Source organism: Cydia strobilella, chromosome 11, assembly GCF_947568885.1.
Source record: "Cydia strobilella chromosome 11, ilCydStro3.1, whole genome shotgun sequence".
In the NCBI taxonomy this organism is placed as follows: Eukaryota; Metazoa; Arthropoda; class Insecta; order Lepidoptera; family Tortricidae; genus Cydia; species Cydia strobilella.
Genome location: NC_086051.1, coordinates 15007886 through 15033464, shown reverse-complemented (window position 1 = coordinate 15033464; position 25579 = coordinate 15007886). Strand labels below are relative to the sequence as shown.

The 25579-nt window shown below is 36.9% G+C and overlaps 1 protein-coding gene across 2 annotated transcripts in view; it reads right to left on the bottom strand.

Annotated features, from left to right (window-relative positions):
- Positions 1-22037, bottom strand: part of LOC134745614 (netrin-B-like) — a 239585-nt gene extending 217548 nt beyond the window's left edge. The window contains exon 1 of one of the 2 annotated variants that reach the window (XM_063679710.1): positions 20875-22037. In XM_063679710.1, coding sequence (XP_063535780.1) covers positions 20875-21874 — 1000 coding nt within the window. In that variant the 5' untranslated portion in view covers positions 21875-22037. The remainder of the gene's footprint in view (positions 1-20874) is intronic. The other variant, XM_063679709.1, reaches the window with a different exon arrangement.
- Between the last annotated feature and the right edge of the window lie 3542 nt (positions 22038-25579).

Here is a 25579-nt window from a genome sequence, read left to right as displayed (position 1 = left end):
AGAACCGAACATGTTTTATAATCTGAATTTTACATTTTAGATAAAAAAATTATGTACATAAAAAAAATTTAACCACAAAAACATTAAAATATAAAATAATTGAAATGGATATTGAATATTTACCTACTCGTAAAATTGCATTTTGTAAATCCAGTAATCACGTAGGTATTTATCATCGTTTGCATTATTAATGTTCCAATGCATTTATGATTAACTCCATTGTCCCGTTGATGAAAAGTTGATGAAAACCGGAATAAGTATATTTCATAATACGCGTCAATACGTGATGTAAAATTTAATCATAATCTGGAACATTAAAGGATCGAGAGTAAACTGTCCATTTTACGACCTAAGGATATTAAAACGAACATAATAAAACTTACTAAGTACAGAAACATAAAGGTAAAAATGTGGTCCAGAACGCCGTCAACGGGCAAAGTGCCCAAAAGGCTGGTCGTATTTTTTCTCAGTGTATGGCGCTGTGCTTTAGCAAGGTACGCTCAATGCTGCTAGTACGTACAGGAAAACAACACAAAGCACACTTGCTACACCAGACTGGATGCGGACAGGCCAAACAGGCTATGCCTGCCATCAACGAAAGAGTCACGACGGCGCTTCTTTAGCTTGGGAAGAGAATGGTAGCCAGTGTCATAACAGGACATGGACTATTTAACAAACATCTTTTTATATCAGATGTTACAGACAGTCCCGGCCCTATGCCGAGGATGCATGGAGACAGAAGAGACAGCCGCTCATGTTGTGCTGGAATGCAGCGGAGTGGCTCCATACAGGGCAAAACATCTCGGTTCTCCAAGATTTAGACGGGTTAGAGCCGGCGTAGCTTTGGCGTTCATAAGCGCATTGTAATATGCCTACTTGAATAATAAACTATCTTTATCTTGAAGAGTTGGGCTGACAGGACTAACCTACCCCACACCCCCTCGCACAAAATAGGCGCTAGTCGTCGAGTTGCAAAAACACGCCCGAACTACAATAAAATACACTACGCTGTGCTAAATAGTATCTATAATAAAAAAATAAACGGAAAATAAAACGAGAAGGAATTAGTTTGAGCATATTACCGTAATAGCAAACGTAGTACTAAGTAGGATGGCTCCCCAATCTTCTGGGACAATTGAGATGTAATAAATTAAGAATTGTAGGATATCTCAAAGATCGGTCTTGAGATAAAGTGACACAAAACACTTTGCTGTCAACAACTGAACATTTAAAAATTCGACAAAAAATGTATCACAATCGGCCGAAAAATACTACTTTGACCGGTGACAGTAAAATGCAACTTAGAAATAGTCCTTATAGCTAACTGATAAGGTTTTTCTCCCTTTGGACACTACGCGTACCGTGCGCGGCGCGTCACCGTGAGGCGTAAACCTTGTCGGCATGCACGCTGTACGGATATGATGGTCGTTCTTGTCTACGTGACAGCGTGATACAACGGTGTCCGTCACTTTCATCCCGCGGTGTTAAAAAGTGACGGTTATATATATCACGTGGATAAAACCATCCATAATACGCCTGCAGGTTGATATATAGGGGTGTAGCCACGCGCGTCAGTTGACGTCTTTGGCTGTCAAGGGCCTGACACCCTTTGATAGAGAAAGATAGTCTTATTGCGATTCCTATCAGAGGAAAGAGAAAATAGTGTCAATGCTTTATCCTTATCACCGACCGGGTGGCATCATAGGTAGGAGGCGATGGCGAAATATCGAAATTTCTAAGAGTGAAAGAGAAAAAATCCTATGCTGCCCAAATTTTATATGAATATTCTTTCTCTTACCCCCGGTCGCTCGATAACTACTTGTATATACTATGTCTATGTTGGCGGTCAAAGGTTTAGTCACATGATACTGGCGGCCATATTGTTTCAATAATGATGTCATTAGTCTGTCAAGTAAGGGTTAACAAATCCATTGACACGTCATCTATCTATGGCGTAGCTGGAGGTAATGTAAATAAATACAAATTTATTCTAAACGAGCTATTAAATACTTTAAACTCATTTCACTGAGAACGATTGACTATGGTTTGGTTTTGTGAGACAGATTTTTATTAAGCTCATGAAAGATTGCATGCGATTTGCATTAAGTACGGTATTTTATGAATTAATTGAATTCGTCCCATCTATTGTCAATTTTCATTGACATTTACATTTAAATTATTGTGATATTGACGGTCATATTGTCAATTTGATCATAAATTAAATTGGCAATTTGATTGTCAATCTTTACTAGTGTTGACACGTACAAAATTGTAAAGTAGGGCTAGCTATTTTTGAATTTATTTTTGCGTCTGCACCACACCACTGTAGTACATATTAGCATGTTTCTGGTCACTTTCGGTACGTGTCCCAAAATCGCCAATGTCAACAATTTTAAATAAAAAATTCGAATAGAGCCCTTGGCGGAACACACCGTTCCAATTTTAAATTTCGATTGCCTTAACCGTTTTTCGTCCCGCCACAATAGCTCCCAGACTTGAATAGTTGCCAACTGGCCTATCTCTGACAACTCTCCAAAACCCTTAACGCACTTACAAACTCACTCTAAATATGAACTTTACAGCCTTGACGCTAAGTTCAATTTACAATGAAGTCATTGTTACTACATACGAGGTTGTGATAGTAATGTCGATATCTGAATGACGTATAAACATTGGTACGGTGGTTATCTGGAGACTTTTTTTTTCCTGTTAAAATTAGTGGAAAGTATATTTAGTCTGAGAGACGTGCTTTTGTTGTTTTGGTTTAGATTACTTTAGATTACGTGTAAAAATGCAAAGTTTATGGATTTAGTGTAGATATTTTTCATGTGTTGAAATATTGGTTTGTCAGTCACATTAATATATATTATTATTACTTCAATCAGGATAGGATAGGAGGATCACTTAAAGGGGTTTATAATCGTATGTTACGAAGTCGGTGGTAAGCAAGCATACAGGTCGCCTGGTATAGTATGTAACGTAACGGCCGTTACCGTAGCTGCCTACTGCAATCCTCGTGGTGTCACATGCGCGTTGCTGAACCTAGTTCTTTTTAGTTTTTGGTTACCATTATTTAGATTTTGAAATGTTTTCGCTTTTTGTAAATTATTTACCTACTGTCCTACAGTCACCTGCAATAATATCAAACTCTTTGAAGGCCGCAAAAATATGTGACACACCCTTATGGCTCTACAAATAAGAACGTGCCAGATATTTTTGCGTCCTTTGTTGTGTATATGTAAGATATATACTAGTACAGATGGCTCGCAAAAATATCTGAGAAAATCTTATTAGCTCTCATTGTCAGTGCTTAGGAAAATCTCTAAATTTATGATGTTTATTTAATTTAATACCTTCTAAACTTCTAAAAACCTCAAACGTGTTGGTTTTGTCTTAACAAAATTCTTAAATCTTAATTTATTATGATAAAATAAACTTTCCTAATATTTTGGCATCATCTAGGTATTCTAGGTATAGTTAAACTTACTCTTGACTAAATAAAATACTACCAAATATAGGTACATAATGATACAATTCAATTAAAATTATCTGTTTTCTATATCAATCTAAAACACGCCAATAAATTATAGTAAAGGCGTCAGTAATTAAATCCCCAAATCCCTAATTTTTGTTCACAACACGCTTTTAATTCAGTCCGGCCCACGGAAGCCATATTTCACTCTTTTATTTACCCAATAACTGTCACTTGTGTCACTCCTTTGGATCGAATTACTTTTCTATTTTAACTGCCAATGTAAAATGAACTTTCTAGACTATAGAATAAAATTTAAATTTAATGCTAAGTAAAACTAAGATATGAGGTCTTTAAAGTTAGTGTTCGATTTGTCCTTGCTGCCAGTCACAGATTGACAAAATGCTTTGCCGTTAATGAAAAACCTTTGACCCTTGTTAGTAAAGGGTTAAGTGTGAATTTTGATTGTCTTTGTTTGGTTTAAGCGGTATTATTAATGTTGTAGGTTTTCTTATTGTCAGTGGAGAGGTGGCACAAATTGACATATGCCAAGATTGTCACCGCCCACTAACAGGTGGAGGTAAAAACAAACATTTGACTACAAGCTTTATGAGCGGATGACATAATAATGAGTTTTACTTGTGATGTCACTTAGAAATAACGTAATAATTCTGACGCTAAGCAGATCAAAAGTTACAATTTAGATATACAGCGTGTCCCTAGCCATTGCACAAAGCCGAAATGTACATATGCAGCAGGGTACCTGAGATTCTCAAGGATTAAGTAATTGAAACAACTGAGAATCGCAAAGTTACGCTAACTCTTAACTTTGACATGTTTCTTAACCTTTGCTAACTAATTCAGTAAAATATTAACGGTAGGAGACAGAACCTTTTGACTCCTACAAATAGCAAATTTTATGGTGTCAATTATCCCATCTAAGATAAAATACCTATAGGTATCTAATAGCCACCCAGAACAATTCAAGTAAATTATTTTACCTAATGTAAGTAATGAGATAGGTACTGGAAAAAAACCGGACAAGTGCGAGTCGGACTCGCCCACCGAGGGTTCCGTACTTTTTAGTATTTGTTGTTATAGCGGCAATAGAAATACATCATCTGTGAAAATTTCAACTGTTGAATTTCAACGGTTGATTGAGATACAGCCTGGTCACAGACAGACGGACAGACAGACAGACGGACAGACGGACAGAGGAGTCTTAGTAATAGGGTCCCGTTTTTAACTTTTGGGTATGGAACCCTAAGAAACAAAGGAATTCGTACAATTTTATAAGCCCACGTCAAAGCGATTCGGGTTTTTTTTTTTTAGTAACTTGTGATTTTTTTATAGTAACAAAATGATCATGTGTAAACATGTTAATTCAGATACTAAGGTGTATCATCGTACCATATAAGTATTCTATCAGAATTCGAGTGTTCAAAGCGTTTACAGTCACAGTATTAGCTCGCACCTGCGAGCCGCGATCACCTGGCCGTATTTTAGCGCTGCCAGTGTATTCCAATCATGCTGAAGCGAGTCGGACACTCAGACGGACCACGGTTCTCTCGGACAGACCGACCATGATCTCGAGCCAAGATTGGCGAGATCTTGCGCGAAAAATCTGAATCGAGATTGGGTGCTTCGAGATCTCGACCGTCAGACTTCCGAGATCAAATTAATCTCGACTAGATCGAGAGATGGCAAAGTCATTTAAAATGAGTTATTTTAATCAGAAATACTTAAGAATACCTATTTATTTAGGGTACTTGTTGTTATATTAAATCATTTTACGGTTTAGACTCACTTGTTTTAGTCACTCGCGCGACATGTTTCGGAGAGCCTCGGTCTCCTTTCTCAAGCACTAATAGTGCTCTCCGAAACATGTCGCGCGAGTGACTAAAACAAGTGAGTCTAAACCGTAAAATGATTTAATATTAGTATGTCTCACAACAGTTTAAATTCGATTGTTGTTATATGTTTAAAATAAAACGTTTAAAAATAAACATCATTTATTTTACTCACTCTAACAATAAATGATTTGTATTTGTATTTAGTATTTACTTATTAAAAAAATTGGGGTAAAGCAAGCAAAAAATAATATATATAATTGTGGGTCCTACGCTAAGTCCACTCGATTCTTACGCACATATCGTGCCACTAACGCTCTGTCAGTTTTTTTTCAATCAATCGTCCGTTAACATGAATATAAGCTCAAAATATTACCTACTGAAAACAAACTAATTCACACGTCTTTAAATCTCTTGACCAAGCAGACCAAGATTGCAAAAATCGAGATTTCCTGCCGACAAGCGCTCGAGATCTCGCGAGATCGAGAATGCAATCCTTAACTGGTTACCAAAGAGTCCGCCTCAACTGCGCTCATCACGAGATCACGTCTGTGAGGAAACAGACAATGCTTTTTATCTCCGATCTCTGTTTATTTGCGCGCGCCGTAATAAAGATCCCGAGTGTCGCTAAGATATGGTCGCTGTTGCGATATCTCTCGACTTAGTCTTTGATCCTTACAAAATAACTAAAATAGAAGTAGAAACAGCACATAATCTAAAGGCATTTATGTAGAAAAGGCACATATACCTAATAGAGTGAACGTGATCATCGAAAATGTATATCTTTGTACCTAGAATTAGAATTTCCATAATATACAACTTTCATAGAAAATCCATGTAAGTCAAAATTCATTTTCCCCTCACTAGCTCGGAAAGCCGTCTTTTATCCTTTAAAACAAGCGGGGAAAAACGCATTTTATCCACTAGGGGGGAAAGTAATTTGACCTTGGATGGAGCGTGTTTAAGTAGCTTGACAGATAAAAAAAACGTAAAACGCTCATAATAATGGTTCGTTCGATATTAATTATCATTAAATAAATGGTTTGAGAATATAATAAAAAATACCAGATTTAGCCTTATTTAATGATTTTAAGTCATAAACCTTAAAATTCCATAATAAACGTTTGTTTTATAATAATTATGTTAAACATAATTTCAAAACGCATCATTGACATTTCATACGTCAGAAATGTCAACATTGTCAACAAAAATTTTACTTAATAACTTCTCACGTAAAAGTACAGATTTTCCAGAGTTTTTTGTTATAATATCGTAAAAAAATGAGTGGTTCCAGTTGATGAAGATGATCTAACGCCTGTGGATGTTGCACTTTCCTCGCTATAGTGAGGGGAAAAGTTTTGTGTTACACACGGGTGCAAATGTATTTTACTTCTCGTGTGTTAAAACACTCGCTACGCTCAGGATTCTATTTTAGAACCACTCGCTTCGCTCGTGGTTCAACTATAGAATCCTTTCGCTTGCTCGTGTTTCAATTCCACACTCGCGGGTAAAATACAACTTTGCACAAATAACTATTATAATATCGAAAACATGTTTACAATGCAATGTGCGTTTCCTACGGAGCCATATCATGCGGAAAGTACTGCTTTTCCGCACTAGTGCTTTTTGTTTTCAATTTTTTTTACAGTACATATGGTGCTACTTTCTTACTAGTGCGGAAAAGAGCACTTTTCGTGCATATGTCGAAAGTTTAAAGGGCCATATGTACTGTAAAACGTTGTACGATACACGTGCGAATAGGTAATTCGCAACTCGTGTCGATTTAAAACACTCCTTTTATTGCCGTGATATGTTTTTTTATTTACTCGCACAATGCATAGTAAAACATTGTATGATACACGTGCGTAAAGATGATTTCCGCACTTGTTGCATAAATAGCTATTTCGTTATGAATTTATTAAACTAGTTAACACAGAAAAAAATATGATCATCGGAATGTTTAATTATTCAATTAAACGTATTTGCCGTGATATGTTTTTTTATTTACTCGCACAATGCATAGTAAAACATTGTATGATACACGTGCGTAAAGATGATTTCCGCACTTGTTGCATAAATAGCTATTTCGTTATGAATTTATTCAACTAGTAAACACAGAAAAAAATATGATCATCGGAATGAGATTATCTAGTTTTATTACCCAGATTCAGTGTTAAAAACGTTCCTCCCATGTTTATGGTGATTTATTTTATTAGCAGCGTAGGAGATTGATAATGCTACGATATTAGTTTAGAACAAATGTGTTACACTTATTTACACTGTTTTATGGATTGAACTCGTCTGATTTAAATCTGCCGAATCCTACACCGGAACCGGAACAGGTGTCGCAACGCAACAGTAGGGTATTTGATTTAGAGTTTTGAATGTAACTGCGTCGAAATATCGGGAGCTCACAAATAATACAAAAGGTAATCACGGTCTATATCCCGGTCAATATAAGTCTGGTATTTGATTTGATTTAATTGAAATAGTGTGTTGCCGTAATCATTTATGCTCTAAGACTCACACGAACCTAGCCGCCGTTATCTAAGCAGTTAGTTATTAAGTATGTCTAGTTTATAAACTAAATATTTTGGGGACAATCTTACACAGATCGACCCGGCCTCAAACTAAGCAAAGCTTGTACTATGGGTATTAGGTGATATTAAACTTATAGGTATAGATAAATAAGTATATACTTAGATACATAGAAAACACCCATGACCCAGGAACAAATATCCGTGCTCATCACACAAATAAATGCCATTACCGGGATTCGAACCGAGGACAATCGGCTTTATAGGCAGGGTAGGCCTGACAGATAGTCAAAAAAGACATGAAATAACAGTTTTTAATAGTCAGAGGAAAGATTGAATCGTTATATAAATATTATAGGACATTCTTAAACAGATTGACTGAGTCCCATGGTAAGCCCAAGGAGGCTTTTGTTATGGATACTCAGATAACGATATATATTTGACGACCGGTCTGGCCTAGTGGGTATGGGTAGTGACCCTGCCTGTGAAGCCGATGGTCCTGGGTTCGAATCCCGGTAAGGGCATTTATTTGTGTGATGAGCACAGATATTTGTTCCTGAGTCATGGGTGTTTTCTATGTATTTAAGTATTTATATATTATATATATCGTTGTCTGAGTACCCATAACACAAGCCTCCTTGGGCTTACCGTGGGACTTACTCAATCTGTGTAAGAATGTCATATAATATTTATTTATTTATTTATATAATATACAAAAATAATAACAACGGATAAATACTTAAATACATAGAAAACACCCATGACTCGGGAACAAATATCTGTGCTCATCACACAAATAAATGCCCTTACCGGGATTCGAACTCAGGACCATCGACTTCACAGGCAGGGTCACTACCCACTAGGCCAGACCGGTCGTTAAATGGTAGGACAAATTTGTTTTTTGTGTGAACGAGATAGGACAGTTTTTGGAGGGTTATACAAAAAGGGACGAGGGGTATAATTATGACTTAACGTATTTTAAAACGTTGTGTTTTGTAGGAGGAATCTCTTCAGTCCATTTTGTTTGATTTTGTAACCAATTGCTGTGTATCTTTTTATTTTATTATTTTATTTGAACGAAACTAAATTATAATTAATGTCATTACTGGGTCTAAAGCGATTAAATTTCATTATTATACCTTGTTTCCGACGTTTCAGCTAAGTTGCACTAGCTATGGTCACGGAAGACTGACTCCCAGCAAAATGTCAATTGAGATATTAAACCCGGTAATGACATCAATTATGTGTGCAAAACGCGAAACTAATAATTGGTTTAAAATAGTGTTGTGATTCAATGTTTCTCTGAATAAGGTCGATATTAAGGTTGGAGGAGTGCGTAGACAGCGAAGATGAATAGATGAACCTTTGGAACCTACTTACTGTAATTTTGAAAATATGACGCTTTTGCTTGGAAATAGGTATGTCAATTATTGTTTAAGGTCTATTTTTCTAACAGTTCGAAGTTTGAATACCAAAGTTACACGTTTGACGCCAATGTCGGTCTGTGTGTCTGTCTGTGGCATCGTAGCTCTCAAATGGATGGACCGATTTCGATGCGGCTTTTTGTACGTGAAGCGAGTTTCCTTGTGGAGGTTCTTAGCTATTTTTGATTGCTCTTTACCAAATTGATGTGAAGTATTTTTGGCATAAAATGGTTTAAAATCTTTGCTTTAAAAGTTACGCTTTAGTAAGTAAGCCTCAAGAATCGAGTTCTACGAAGGCACCACCACTGTTACCTATTCCTTTGTAATAATAACATCCTGCATGTCGAGAATGTAGAGAAAATGTCGATGTCTTCTGTATGTGCCCGCAATTTCCGAAATACGAATTAATTTCCGCCGGCGGGAAAAGACGGAGTTTCTTAAGGAACTTTATTGTGATTGTGACAAATATTTTTATTACTTCTTTAGATTATTGACGATGAGAAATGTTCATTGGGAAAGCTGGAAGATGTTTTATAGATTCTATGAATTATGCATCGATGAAAAGTTTTATTATTTATTGAGATAGTGCGTGCGCTAGTGAGCATAAATGTTCGATTCCAATAGCGACTGCATTGTCGCGATGTATTGCTGTCAACGTAATGACAAAGTGTGGCAATGTCATCATTAATACAATACAAATCCTCTTTATTGTACAACGTCAGAATAAATGTACATTGGAACACAAATAAATTATGAATTTGAAATATATAAATGAATACATGAAACGTATAAATAATTATAAATTCTAAATATAATATAGTTAGATGAATGTAACAAATAAACATATATGTAATGAATTGTAAATATAATTGTCATTAAGACTGTCTGCCTAAAAAACCTCAACTTTACCACCTGTAACGATTGTTATTAATAAACTTTCATTTTCATTTTCATTTTCAAATAATACATGAAGACAGAGGTAAACAACAGGCGGCCTTATCGCTAGAGAGCGATCTCTTCCAGACAACCTTTAGGTAGTGGAGAAATGAAACTCACAAATTAACCAATAAGGAGGTGCAATAAATTAAATTAAAACTAAATAGCATTAGAAAAAAAATCCTTTAAAATTTAAGTCTATCTATAACAATAAGACAATACATATATATTTAGTATATAAAACAAACGAAATAGAGCAAAAACTAAATTTGTATGAAAAACTTAAATTTGCTGTATTTTTTTAACTATGGTATCTGAAGCTACATAAACTAATTGTGCCATTCTCAACCAAAAGGGTACTTATTGTCGGTCGTCAATAAGCAATAAGGCGCTATTTCCATATAGCTTCCATTTGAAATCAGCCTTATCGACAAGCGACAATGTGGTACTTTTTGGTTGAAAACGTCACAATTACAGACATAGATATACCTTATCCTATTGTAAGTACAAAGTTTCAGAGCAATCTAGCTAGTTGTCTTAAAATGAGAGCGTAACTACGTTTGTATGGAGAACCGAACTTACGGGGACTCTTAAGACAATTTAACACCTAAGTGCAAAGTGCCGTTAGCCTCGTCTCCAGACAAAAGTACTCAATATTTATTGATTACACATGATACATTTAACTGGTCAATAAAGTAGTTATCGTGTTATTGAATTTTAACTGGCAATAAAATTATCTGAGGCCGTAAAACTCAGTGTTGTTACGAGCCTCGTAAATCAATTGGAACGAATTTTGGGCGCCACACCCTCCAATAATTGAATATATTAAGATAAGAATAATTTAGTCGTAGTTTTAGTAAGCTAAACTAATAGAAATATAGGTGTCAGTGTCGCGGACCCGCGGTATGCAAAGAACTTTAATCGCCACTTGCACCATCCCACTAACCCGGCGTTAACCGTCTGATTTTGATACGTCACACGGGAGCTAGGGTGAAAAATTTATTCACAGATTTTCTGACATTACTTTTCTTCTTCTTCCTGGCTGTATATATCCCATATCATTTGGGGTCAGCCCTCCTTGTACGTTTACGCCACAATGTACGGTTTTGTGTTGTCTCCACCAATTTTAGGTCCTTTTTAATGGTCTGACTCCAAGTCGCGGGAGGTCGGCCTGTACCTCTTTTTCCCTCCTGAATGGTCATTACTTTTCTCGTCATGTGCTCTGACATTACTTTTCTGTTTTACAATATTCTTGTAGTAACGAAACGGCCAAACCACATATTTGGACTAAGGTGTAGAGTTTGTGAAGTTAGGGCTGGTAGAGTTAGGGCGTGTAGAATTAGGAGCTTGGCTCTACATGAGATCTGATAACTTTTTGACAGTGCGAGCCTTAAGGTCGTCTTGGCAACATTTTACATGAAAATGTTTTTGGTGGGTATATATGTTAGATACTTAATTTTATGTAAAAAGTCAAGCGAAGGGTCATAACTATATGGTTAATAAAAATAAAAATATTTTACAGTGTCAATATCTAGTGAGGAAAATGGGGATTAATCTTCTTCCTTAAGGGGCCCACTGATTACCAGTCCGCCGGACGATATCGGCCTGTCAGTCGTTCGGAACTGTCAAATTTTTGCTCTAACTGACAGGCCGATATCGTCCGGCGGACTGGTAATCAGTGTCCAATTTTTTTTTGTCCAATGTCATTGCGTCTCACTCTCTCATTAAGCAAAATGTGAGCCGCAATACACATTGGACAAATAAATTGGACTGGTGGAATTACCACCCTTAGGCACTTTCGACCGAGCAAGCGAATATACGCGACAGGGGCGCCTACGCACCTATGATTTACGACTCCCCATCCTATTTAACATAAAAGTATCAAATCGTATAAGGAGCAAGGATGTATTTTACTACTTAAGTGCTATTACGCAATTCTAATATTAAATGCAAATTGCAGTCGTTTTAACGCATATGGTTAGGTCAAATGACATGGTAGGTGTGTCCTTTGCACTTAAGGGGCCCACTGACTATCAGACCGCCGGACGATATCGGCCTGTCAGTAAGAACAAAAAATTTAGTTCCAAACAACTGACAGGCCGATATCGTCCGGCGGACTGATAGTCAGTGGGCCCCTTTAGGATACTAAGTTAAAGAAGCTGTGGTTATTTTTAGTATTCTGACTGCGGATTAATTTACTAATATTTATATTGTTTAATGGGGTTGGCCGATCGAAGTATTTTACAGATGGCGCCAGCATAGCTTGCCCTGTTAGTCCCTAGAATTGTATTAACTTCTTGTATTTTTTGGAATATTATGGCCTGGATGCCAGCCCTTTAAGCCAAATCTCATAGAACAAAACTGGAGAAAGGGGCAAGCTATGATGGCGCCACCTTTGACAGTTGCCCCTTTGACCTTCGAACCCCATTGCTTCATATTTTTCAACTTCATTCTCATTTTGAGTGTAATGTTTTTATTATTTTTTAGTGTATGTAATATATGTATGTTTATCTTATAAATTATGTATGTACATATTTATATATGCTATGTATTTCTGGTACCTTGCTGTACATGTTGCTACATTTATCACCGTCATCACTTTCACTTCTCATCTACTCAAAGGTTAACTTAAAGAGATTACTCAAATAATAACCTTTGTACTTAGCTTTTCCTAATTGTAAGTTATTTTTGATTTGTGCTTTTGTCCAGTAAAAAGTTTTCTATTTAATTACTTGTAGGTACGCTGTACAATCGTTGTAATTAAGCAGAATATTTAATTGCTTTCCGAGTACAGGTGGCCTAGCGGTAAGGTGTAAGCCTTGAAACAAGGAGGTCGTGGGGTCAAATCCCGGCTTATTCCGATGAGTTTCTCGGGAGTTCGGGACGTATTGGTTGCAAGCTTCCATAGGCTACGGTGGCCGCTTATCATCAAGCGTGCCTATGTTTTTATGCGACTGACGTGGTATATAAACAAGAAAATGGGAGCCTAATTTGGTAGTGACCATCATAAGGCTACCTATGGATCAAGTATTTTTCAATGTGTAACCAAGCATTTTTTTCGCAATATAGAAACATATTTTTTTTTAAAGTAGTGACGGTTGACAAAAAAGTCAACAAGCTAATTAAACTACGAGTATTCTTCAATGCAATAAGTCAATTAATGCTCTAATTTACTTAGTTAAAAATATGTTTTTTTTTTTCCAGGAATATATATTATAAGAATGTTCTTGCCAATTCATCTATGAAGAAATAATAATAACGATATACAGGGTAATCAATCCAAATGGGTCAGTCAGTAGGGAGAAGTCAGAAACTATGAGAGATAGCGACATCTGTTCTTCGGAACCATGGCTTCGATTTTAGATTTAATATGTAGTAATCTTACACTTTCAGGATCAATTATAAAAACAAATACTACACATGATTACATAAACAATATTGATCAGGTTCGATTCCCGGTTATGTATGAGAGTTTAGAAAAAGTTTGAATGTCATTATTATTAAATCTAAAATGGACGCCATGGTTCCTAGAACAGATTTCGCTATCTCTCATAGTTTCTGACTTCTCCATACTGACCCATTTGGATTGATCGCCCTGTATATAATAACGGTATACTTACATCATATCATTTCATTAACTTTATACATCAAGTACCAGTGATCAAACCGCGTTTACTGCAGCCATCATAAAGCCAACCCGCCATTTTACTGGCAGTATATATCACATATTTACAACCCACTATAAAATTAAAGGATAATTTCGAACTGGTCGTTCTTAGTATGTCTTGCATTAATCCATCCCTTAGATACTCCCTTTTAAACTTATTTACCTGTATATTTACAGATCACTATATACAACTTTATATTCCTTAACCTTCGGAGACCCAAAACAGTTGTTTTTCTTTTATTTTGACTGAAGTTCAAATTTTCAATATATTGTGAAATATGTAGAAACATTTGTACGCGGGGTCCCTGGAGGTTAAGCAATTTTTTCATAGGGGTATCTCTCGCATCGATCTATTCCGTTATAAAAACGGTGTCTTTACACCATAAATATGGCGATACACCATAAATGTAATTGACGAAAGAGCCATCATCACAAGCTTTTCTACTTACGTATTTTTAATAAGAATAAAATGACGTCTGGGTTAGGTATCAGACATATTATTTTTCTTTGGAGTAAATCCGTACCTAACCCCGACGTCATTTTAGACTTGATGTAACTAATACATATATAATATATTTTTTAATTATTTGATTAAGGAGTTGAAATTACTGGACTTATATTGACCGGGATATAGACCGTGATTACCTTTTGTATTTTTTTTGTCTTTATTTTTTGTATTTGTATTATTATTTATTTTTGTTTTTAATATAAGTCTAGTGAAACTAACCGTGAATCATTCAAAACTCGAGTTAAAATTAGCTTAATTCCTAAATAACTATGTTAAATTTTAAATTGTAAGGCCCTATCTTTAACCTTTTAGGCCGTGCATTATCTTTTGTCACTTTTGCTAATATAAATTAGAAAATTGAATTTCTACGTTGCAATAAAAATGTTTGGTTTTCACATTATAAATTACCAAATACTGCCAGTTCCAGTTACCAATTGTGAAATATTTTAATAACATTTTGTAATGATGATTCATAATGTAATGCAACAGTCAGCCATAAATCAAGTTGTGTGCCAAACGTGTAAAAAAGCTTATCCCGCATGCCTATTTCGGGCCCTGCTTAATCAGATAACTCGAGGAATGTGTAGAAAGGTGGTTTGAGCTTCATTTTCATTCCGGACGCCTACGCGTTGGTATCGCTGGGATGGACAGATGGTTCCTGATTTATCGAGTGTGTGAAAAACCAGCTAAATGTATTATTTATTTATTTAATCTTTATCTTTATTGGTCAATACATGATATAGTACAAATGGCGGATTTAACTAGGACCAGGGCCAGTCAACCAATGGGTTAAACCAGAAATATTAAGTATTAGGTATTTGTTTTTTATGATGATGCGATGTTGTTTTTTTTTAGATTTTTCTTAGTAAGTAGGCACATCTGTTTGAGAGTCACGATTGATCATGTAAATCTGTTTTTTACATAATAATCTCAACTGAGTTTAAAATTCCATAGTGTTTTTTCTAATATTTATAACAAAACTCGTTTCAATGCCCACACGAAATCGGCACAAATTGTAAATCTATTCACCTAGTTATTGCAAAACATATATAAAGGTGTACGTTGAATATATTATTATGTAAATTGTTCAAGTACCAAATCGAGTACCCGTATGTTTATTGTCATGCTTTGAAGAGTATACCTCGATTTTGATATTATATCATAATTGTATGTCTGCCATAATACACATGTGTATCATTTAATTGTATGTTAAAAATTGTTATATGTAAAATGAAATAAGAGCGAGTTGAAGTTTTACATGAAAACCATAGATATATTTTAACTTAAATTTCAAGAAAAACTTTTACCTTCCTTATGAATCATTGTTATGTTCATGCGAGTAAAATATCATATCCTTGCGTACACAACCCGCGCGTATAAATATTTGTGCAAGATGATATCTCAGTCAACATTATAGAACTTTGTACGTTCGTTTGTTATAGACCGAGAGCGATATTGTTCTCTGTTGGTCATTTGACTACATATTAAATCACATTTACAATCGGGTCTATCGCGAATTTATTTTGTTACCTTTATTTACCGACGTTTCGACACAGGTTTCACTGGTCGTGGTCGCGGCTAACTGACGTCCCAGCAAAATGTCAAAACAGAGATTTGTGTGACTGTTTCTAACGCTTCGGCTAACGGTCATTTGACTGTTTCTAACGCTTTATGAAGGGAAGGTCCCCGTTTCAGCTTGGGCATAAAAAAATTGTATGTCGTATGTTCAGTTCTCTTCTACTGGTCACATTCCTCAACCGATTTTCGTAAAATGTTGTGATCAAGTTCGATAATTATATTATTTTTGCTTGATCTACACAAAACGTTTATAAATATTTGTGCAAAAAGATATCTCAATCACGAATACAGAACTTTGTACAACAAGATTGTTTGATAAAGAAAGAAAGAGATATTATATAGGTATGTTGACATTTCCTACAACAATGCAGTCCGACAGCGATGTTATTTTGCAGATTGCATTGCTGCGGCATTTGGTAGAATGTAATGCGAACGCGATTTATCAAGAAAATAGAAAGTGCTGCCCATTTCCCGCTGCAGCAACTTTGCAGCAGTAACGCTGCTATAGTCGTATTTATTTCCGATTTTTTTATAAAGGACTACCCGAGCACCATCTTGATATCTACTTAGAAATGGCAAGATTGGTAAGAAACTGTCACGGTTTTCTCAATAATTTATGGGGTTCTTCAAGTAGGAGGGTACCTACAGATTATTAAGGATTGACTACGTACTCATCTGCTAATGACAATTTTGGAGCTGCTAACATCTATAAGCTACCTTATCTTCTTACCATCTGGCAGGTATGCTTTATTGCCATCGTTCAAGTATTTATTCAAAATTAGCTTTTGCCAATTTTTTTATCGCTGATTGTACGTGTCATAACTCATGAGACCTACCTACTACTCAAAACTAACCAAGACAATTCTAAGGAATTTTTGTGCAATTCTATTGTCACATTTCTATTTACACGAGCACATACTCGGATTCCATCTGATCACAACTGAATTCGTATCGTATTGGTATTTGATATTTCCGAATCCATCCTCAAATTGCCGAATAAATCTCTTGACACATACCATTGCTCAATTTAGAATGTCTATTTTGTATGCCCTGAAAGGGTAAAGGCCTAGTCATTATCAAAATAGCAGGCTCAAAGGCAGGCATTTAGAGTATTTAGGTAGCAATTATGCTGCACAAAGCGGCCAGTACTGTGCGTGAAACATTAATTGCTTTCTCGTGTTCACCTAGGTAGTTGGTGCTAGGATTTTTAACTACGAGCAGAGGTTGGAAATTGGTAAGATTGGGTTACCTCAAATATCGCGTAGTTGGTACTTGCGGCCTAGTCAAGGTGACAATCGCTATCGCTTCGCCATCGAATCGCTTTGTGTCTCTCTATCGCTCTTCCATATTAGTGTGACAGTGACAGTTGCGCTTCGTTTGCTACGGAGCGTTAGCGATTGGCATGTTGTCTACGGGGCCTGGTCTCTTCAACCTAGCGTTTTCCCGGCCTAGCGCCAGGGTCCGCTTTCCTACTCAATCTTCTCCACTTTGCCTGGTCTTCGGCATCCTCAGATGTGAGATTGTTCTCTTCCATGTCGGCTATCACAACGTCCAGTCAGCGCTTCTTAGTATTCCTCTTAATATCAGGTTTCCCAGTTGTTGCCAAAAGGGCATGTAATATCTGACAATTCTCAACAGCAATATTGATATCCGATATTGGTCCTCAATTTCCTGAATTAATACCGGTATTGATATTGACCATATTAAAAGTCTTTTTTTTTCTGTTTTATAACATAAGTATGTTTTTATAATTAGCGTTTCATAAAACAAACAAATTATTATATAATATAATAGTTTCGTTGATAAAGAAAAATGGTTTAAGGTCGAAATATACACAACAATCGCAATTTTACTTGTAACGTTTTTCCTATTTTTTTATAAAACGAAACTAAAATTAACTAATACCGGAATTCCGGTAGACATGCCCTTTTGATATTTTATTGTTATTATTAATATTAAACCACAACATATCAGGTACGCCAGTTGTTGCCAGCAACATAAATTATACTTAATCAGTTTGGCAATTTGACGAAGTAGTACAGAAAAGTAAACGGGTGCTTTTTGTTAACCATAAGTACAGTTTTCTAAGACGGATTCTCTTCTTTCGGCAAACCTTCAAGAAAAGAGCGTACTTTAATCTAAAATTCCGCACTTTCAACCCCTCTGGTGTTGTAGGTGTCCATTGGCGATGACAAAGAGAATATATAGGATAGAGGGGTACTGTCATAGTAAATTTTGTAGTCACAGTAAATTTACTGCCATCTATCGACACACGATTAAAACTTTACTAAAAAAAAAAAAAAAAAAAAATTATATATATATATGGATAAATGTTTTTTTATTTGTATTTATTATTTTTATATGATTTTGTTCCGTTATTTCATTGATATGCGTTAAAATTGTTGAATAATATGGTTGACTGGTAGAGAATGCCTTGTGGCATTAAGTCCGCCATTTGTACATTTTTCTTTGCTTAAATAAATAAATAAATAACAAACGAAACGGTCATCGCCATCTAAACAAGAATAGGCCAAAGGTGGTATTGGTGGTGCGCCATCTGTGCGAGAATCAAATTTTCTTGATTTCCGAGGAACGTTTTTTTTTATACTACGTCGGTGGCAAACTAGCATACGGCCCGCCTGATGTTAAGCAGTCTCCGTAGCCTATGTACGCCTGGCGCCTGCAACTCCAGAGGAGTAACATGCGCGTTGCCGACCCCAACACTCCTCTCCCTCGAGCTCTGGCAACCTTACTCACCGGCAGGAACACAACACTATTAGTAGGGTCTAGTGTAGTTTGGCTGCGGTTTTCTGTAAGGTTCTCCCCAGTTGGGCTCTGCTCTAGATCTGGAATGACATCCGCTGTCCTGTCACACAAAGCGAGATGTCATTCACAGTGCCCATACCTCTCTTTTGGACGTAGTTTAAGGACATACCCGGGTTTTTTCCTTAGACTTTATTCATCTTCTACGGAGTCTTTGGCGATGGTAATTGTTTACCATCACGCGAATAGTCTGCCTTTTGCCTCATATATAAAAAAAAAACTCCATTCCGTACCTTTTAATTTTCATTAAAAGCCAAAGCCTTGATATTGAAGTTTCCTCCATTTTACTGTGAATGCGATTTCAAAAAATGTTTTCTTAGGTCCTACTTTTTATCTTGCCATGAGATACGCAACATTCGTCGTAATCTCGTATTAATATATGCTCACATGGATACCGCGTGATAAAAACACATATTAGTGTTTTATATATTATCTTGTCATTATGATATATACCTATATATAAAGATGATATGAAACTAACGCAAGTGAATGATGAGATGACGGGTGACAGAGATGTATGGAAGAAAAAGACATGCTGCGCCGACCCCAAGTGAATGGGACAAGGGCAAGCGAATGATGATATTATCTTATCATTATCGATGCGATAAACGTAAATGCAGACGTAGCATAAATCCGCGTCTTATTCATTAAAATCTCGCTGCCATAAGACGGTATCATGCCAGATTAAAACGCAATTTGCCACAAGGAGGCAAGAGGTCAATTAACTGAATCCTGTAAATAGCTAGGCAGAGGCACTTACTCGGTGATAAGCAGGCTCATTAATTTGCTTGGATGCAAGCTTTATTTACCCTCTTTTGTCTTATTCTGACTACTGTAATTTGTTTTCTAGTCTCGGTGTCTTAAGGTACCTTTCGGATTCAAACTGCACCATTTATTTCTGCAGTAGTACGGTGCCACATTACTGCCAAAATGCATCATCGCCCGCAATTTTGACATTTGCGGCAGCAATACAGTCGGCAGTAATGTCGCGCTATATGGTTAGGTTCAGATATTAACCTGAAATAGACAAAAAGCAAGGATAATTACAGATAAACCCCAAAAATGCACTTTGTATTCATCGCCTCTTAATTTGCATCCAGACAAATTGACGGGATAATTTATTGTTGGGATAAAGTACTCCGTTGATTGGACTATAAATAATAATACGACGTAACGTCACATAAAATTGTATAACTATGTTTAATGTGTTAATTTTCTTAATTATGTTTAATGTGTATTTTCTTTGTTTCTCAAGAAGAGTACTCGCAGATATGAACACAGTGTAAGTACGAGTACCGAATCGACCGATAATCATAATGATGTTAATTATGATTTTATGACAAAGTAATCCTAAGGAAAGATTTCCGTGGGTCAAAACCGAAACGTTCATCGAATTTATTGAACTTGGATACGAAATACGTAGTTTTGCAAACGGGAACCAACCCCACGAAAAAAAATTAAAGATCGAACCTTAATAGTGTTAAAACATGGATTAAAAATCTGAATGGAGATTTAATGCAGGTTGGTTCCCGTTTGCATAACTACGCCCAAATAATGTCGTTTCACACTTGCCCGCTTACTAGTAACCACAAGAAGCGGTTTCGTTCAGATTTCTTAAAAACTGTTATTGATTTGATTCAATAAATAAGCGCGAGTGAAATGCACCGAGAACAATAACAAATCAGTGACAGATTTTAAAATCTAAGTGATGCTCCTGATTGATTGAGAAATCAATTCCAATTGATTTGGATATTTCTGATGGAAGGCTCTTTATATAGGTACGTTTAAAACAAACATATAAAATATTTTCTTCGGTTACCGCGATAGTTACTCATGAAATAAAACTATAAAGCTGTAAAGGGTTCGAAACATCGGGATGTATTATAAATTCAATATACGCGATATAATCATCCGTTTTCATAGTTTTATTTCTTGATTAAAGTTAATTACCTTGATATTCATCATAGGTACTTAAATGGATACTTACCTTTGTACTGAACTTGTGGTCCATAGTTGTATTTACACTGGACTATAGTTTGGTTGAATATAGGTTACAGAATACAAAACAGCATGCGTTACCTTTGCATTCATTGGCGTCCCTCGCCGTCGCGCGCCCCCACGGCCTGTCGAAATGGAACGGCTTGCACCTCTCGCAGTCCCGGCCTGCCGTGTTATGCCGACAATCGCACGCCAGCTGCTGCTGCCCTTCTTCCCCCTTCATCGGGACACAGCGAGAAGCATGCCCGTTGCACTTGCATCGTCCACCAACAGCGAAGTCGGACACAGCGTAGTGCTGCGTCCCACCCGCTGCCTGCTTCTTGTAATCCACCTCGTCACCCTCAGTCACCATGTGTAAACGGTTAAACACTACACGCACGTCAGTAGCAGTCACCCAGTCCTGTAGCACAGGCGATATGTCGAAGTTCGGAGCGCTAGGACGCCCTTCCAAAGTAGAAAAGGCTAGGCGAGATCCGCTTGCGCTCTCACCGGCCATCCTATGTGAATCAGAACACCTAGCTTCTTGTTCATTAGCAGATGTCACTGAAGCTTTATTAGGCCTGCCATAAACACGACGGCATTGACTTGAGTAGAATTGAAACGGTTGCCAGGTCATTCCATAATCCGCGCTCTTGTAGATCGCTACGGAATCCGGTCGCGCAGCTTTCGGGCAGAACTGGAGGCTCACGTATGTTAACTCGTATTTCTTGCCCAAGGATAGGGTTAGAGAGACGTTATCGGGAGGGGATTCGTAGGAGACAGGGGCTAGGGCGGCTGAACGCCAGCAGGTAACGTTAGAAGGGTTGTTTAAGTCAGTTAGATGAGTTGGTGGGTTGCGGCGATCGGAGCGGGTAGCATCGCAGACTCTGCAAGCGTTCTCAGGTTCATCATCTCCTGGAGGGTCACAGAGGCGCTCAGGGCCTCGGCGGCCGCAGATGGAGGAAGCGGCTACGGGGGCTCCAAAGGCGGCATTAACGAAGTCAGGGATGCATCGGCGCGGGCGGCCGTCCTCGTAGCACGGATCGGGGGCGGCGAGCGCGAGCGCCGCGGCGGCTAGCACAGCCAGCGCACGGGCGATCATGGTACGTAGGTTCACGACACTCGCGAAGTTCGCGGGAGCTAGGACACGGGACGTACGCGCCGGTCGGGCTCCGCCGGCAGACTGACGCGGGGCGCGGGCGCCCCCGTGCGCATTGGGCGACCGGTGAAAGTTCAATTGTTTTTGTTTACAGCTTTTTGACTGTTGTTGGCGATATGGGCGGATAATGCTAGCTTTTATGCAATTTGCTTCCTGGTAGTGTCGGATTAATAAATAGGCTATTTTGTGTTGCTTATCAGCGTGAGTGGTAAAGCTTTTATGAAATCTCATTGATTAGTGATACCTGTTTTGGTTTAGTTAGGCTTTTTTACGAAGATAATTCTACAATCAATTTTGTTTCGGCAACTTGTTACAGACTTATAGAGTTATATTATATGATGCTACAAAGATGACCTGAATTCAAAACTGGTAAATTACTTTTTACTTCGAAAGGTGTGCATTTCCGATAGGTTACATAAAAAACATACTAATATTGACTTATCATTTTATATATATTCAATAACAGCGTTATAAATAAATATATTAGATACTAGTAGATAAATAAATACATACTAGCAAGGTATCTGAAATCATTGGATTCCAAATAATGGGTAGTGGAAAGTAGCAAAAATGTTAAACACTATTAACAAACGATTTTTAAATGAATGCTTATGCTTACCTATCTATTTAAACCACGTTACACCCAACTTACACACATAAACATCGCAAATAAAAACAAACCACGAAAAGCTCTACACCCAAAAGTCCCCTAGTTTGAACAGCGCTCGCCAGACGGTATTATTTGTAAGCATCTAAGCATTGAGAACTCTCCACGCACCCATCGGCGACTGTACCTGCACTAATTCACGACCCCTGACTGTACACACCTATAAAACGTACCTATAGTGAACTATAGGTACGTTTTAGGTAGTGAACTACCTCTGCCTGATTGTAGGTATACTACAGGGGGCCATTTCTCGAACGGTATCGGTATTAGACTAAATATTATTAGTACACGAACTGTCAAATCGTATGGATTGCCATGGCAACACACTAATAATATCAGTCTAATTCTAATACCATTCGAGAAATAGGCCCCTGAGTCTGTAAATCATATCAGTTATCAACTTATCAATGAATTGACTAGTAGGAGAATAGGTACCCTATTGCAACAATCGCCACTCGTATGTACTCGTTTTCTTTCTGTGTATTCGTGATTTTGCAATACTGGCCTAATTTAGCTTAGAATAATACATTAAGGAACCTTTAAATTAATTTTCACCACACCAGCTGGTAAAGACTCTTGATAAGAAAGTTGCATTTTGTCCACATGTGAGGCAAAGTAATCAAATGCAAGTTTTGAATTGCTTTCTTATGTTTGCTGGTAGAATTGGCTTTTAAATGATGATTTTGAATGATAAATATTTAATAACATTCATTTTGGATCGATTTGCTTTGACTTTGTTTGATATTTTACACTTAGTATTTTCCTTGTGTTGGTGTGGTAAAAATTTTGTGTCTCACTCGGTGGCAAAATTTGTTTAACCCTCGTACTCATATAATAATTATGTACTATATTCCATAAAATAATAGTAAGAAACAGTAAGGACCACACACAATGAAAACTAGAACCATATATGGTCCTTACTCCCACGCTTACCTCGCTAGGAGGCCGATTGTGACTTAACAATCTGTTATCTTGATGTCAGTAGCCAGCTCAAGAGCACCGATAAAAAACCGCACTTATCGGAATTAGGTAATAACAAAGAGGATATAATATTATAGAGCGGTACTGTCATAGTATATTTTGTAACCATAGTAAATTCACTGCTATTTATCGACACACTTTAAAACTAAAAATGAAGATTTATAAAAATACGATAAAACGTATTTCAATATGGATAAATGTTTTTTTTTTATTTGCATTAATAATTTTTTTGATTTTGACCCATGTTCTTTCTCTGATATGCGTTAAAATTGTTAAATAACAAACGAAACCGTCAACGCCCTCTATACGAGAGTAGGCCAAAGGTACTGGCGCCATCTGATCAAGAGTCAAATTTTCGTGATTTTCGAGGCACTTTTTTCCTTAAACTGTATCCATCTATTACGGAGTTATATCCATCTTTGGTAATAATGACTGTGATAACATTTTACGCACACCGTGCGAGCAACAGGCTAGGTGACAAGTTTTTATTATCTAATGGTATCGACTGATCTGATCCCGTACCATAGTCACTGACAGTATCAAAACTGAAATATACGCTAAAGTTTACGTAATTTACTTTCTATAAATCTCGCGCGCACTAATATGCGAGTACGAGCGAGATGCATAGAAAGTAAGTTACGTTCTCACACTCTGGTAGCCACATAGATTTGTTTTGAGGATCAAATGCCTTCATGGGACCCATTGCATTAAAGTAATACAAAAGTCAGATATGAATCGAATGGTATATTTTTATCATTTCCATTTTTTTGTGTCCAATTTATTGTTAAAAAATGCTAATTTTCTATCTACTTAACTAGATTTTGTTATAAAATTCAACACGTGTCATCATCCTTATTAGAGTAGTTCATTAGGCAACTCGCTCGCACTTATTGCTGCGCGTACAACTCAAGGTCGTATCAAAACAACCTTTTCAAATTTTTGAAAAACAATCTGCTTCGGATCCATTCGGAGTATTCGGACCATAGTAACACCCACTAGATACTTCAATTAAGCGCATAACACTCCTTAACGAAGCGTTGATCGGTTGAAAATGGCGATGTTAGCCTTTTACTCAGTAGAAAAACTTTAAACTTCCAATACAATTGTATTTGATGTGATTTAAAAGTTAGCAATGACGAACAATTAACTACGGGAGTTTCTTCAATTACCTAGTTGTTTCATTCAATTTTGTCAAGTCAATATCGTCCTACCGTGTTTATGCAAAAACATAATTACTGCAATAAATACGGCAAACTCAGGTGTCCACTTACAGGGGTTCTACCCTTCCGGATAGGGTAGCGTGTGGGGTCACCCCGCCACTTGAGATATCCGTATCAAGTTGATAATATCAACATTCTGATTAAATTGGCCTGCAATTAAAGTCGATAACACTTGTGAAATAATTTCATAGTTATTTAATTAAGCACTGCGATAAAATATAAGACAAAGACAAGAATGCTTAAAATGATATTATATTATATGTTGGAATTGTTAATAATATAATTGGTCTAGTTCTAACATTATTTTGATATCACTGGCATTTTATTAGTAATAGAGGCCGAACACTTACATAAGATGTCAATCTAACCTCATTTTGACATCACTTTCCGGTGAATCTCGTACGTATTGGTACTGGAACATATGTGATATCAATAAAGGTACCGTCCGAATTCAGATTATACCAGCATTACTGCTGTAGTAATGGAGCCGACGGAATTTTTGATGGAAACATCAGTTTATTGAGAAATTTATAATAAATTTGTCATTTGTAGCAGTATTGCAGTCGGCGGTAATGTAGCGCTGCAATACTGCTGAAGTAATGCTGATGCAGTCTGAATACGAATGGTACCTAAACCTATTATCTAGATTTCGAATGCTGTTTCAGTCTATGTATTATAGCGAACGAGATACATTAACGTCAAAATCAATTAGTCGTTTTCTAATAGGCTCTGTTATACTTAAACACACATATTTTCGGTTAGACTCCGCACCCGGGCAAT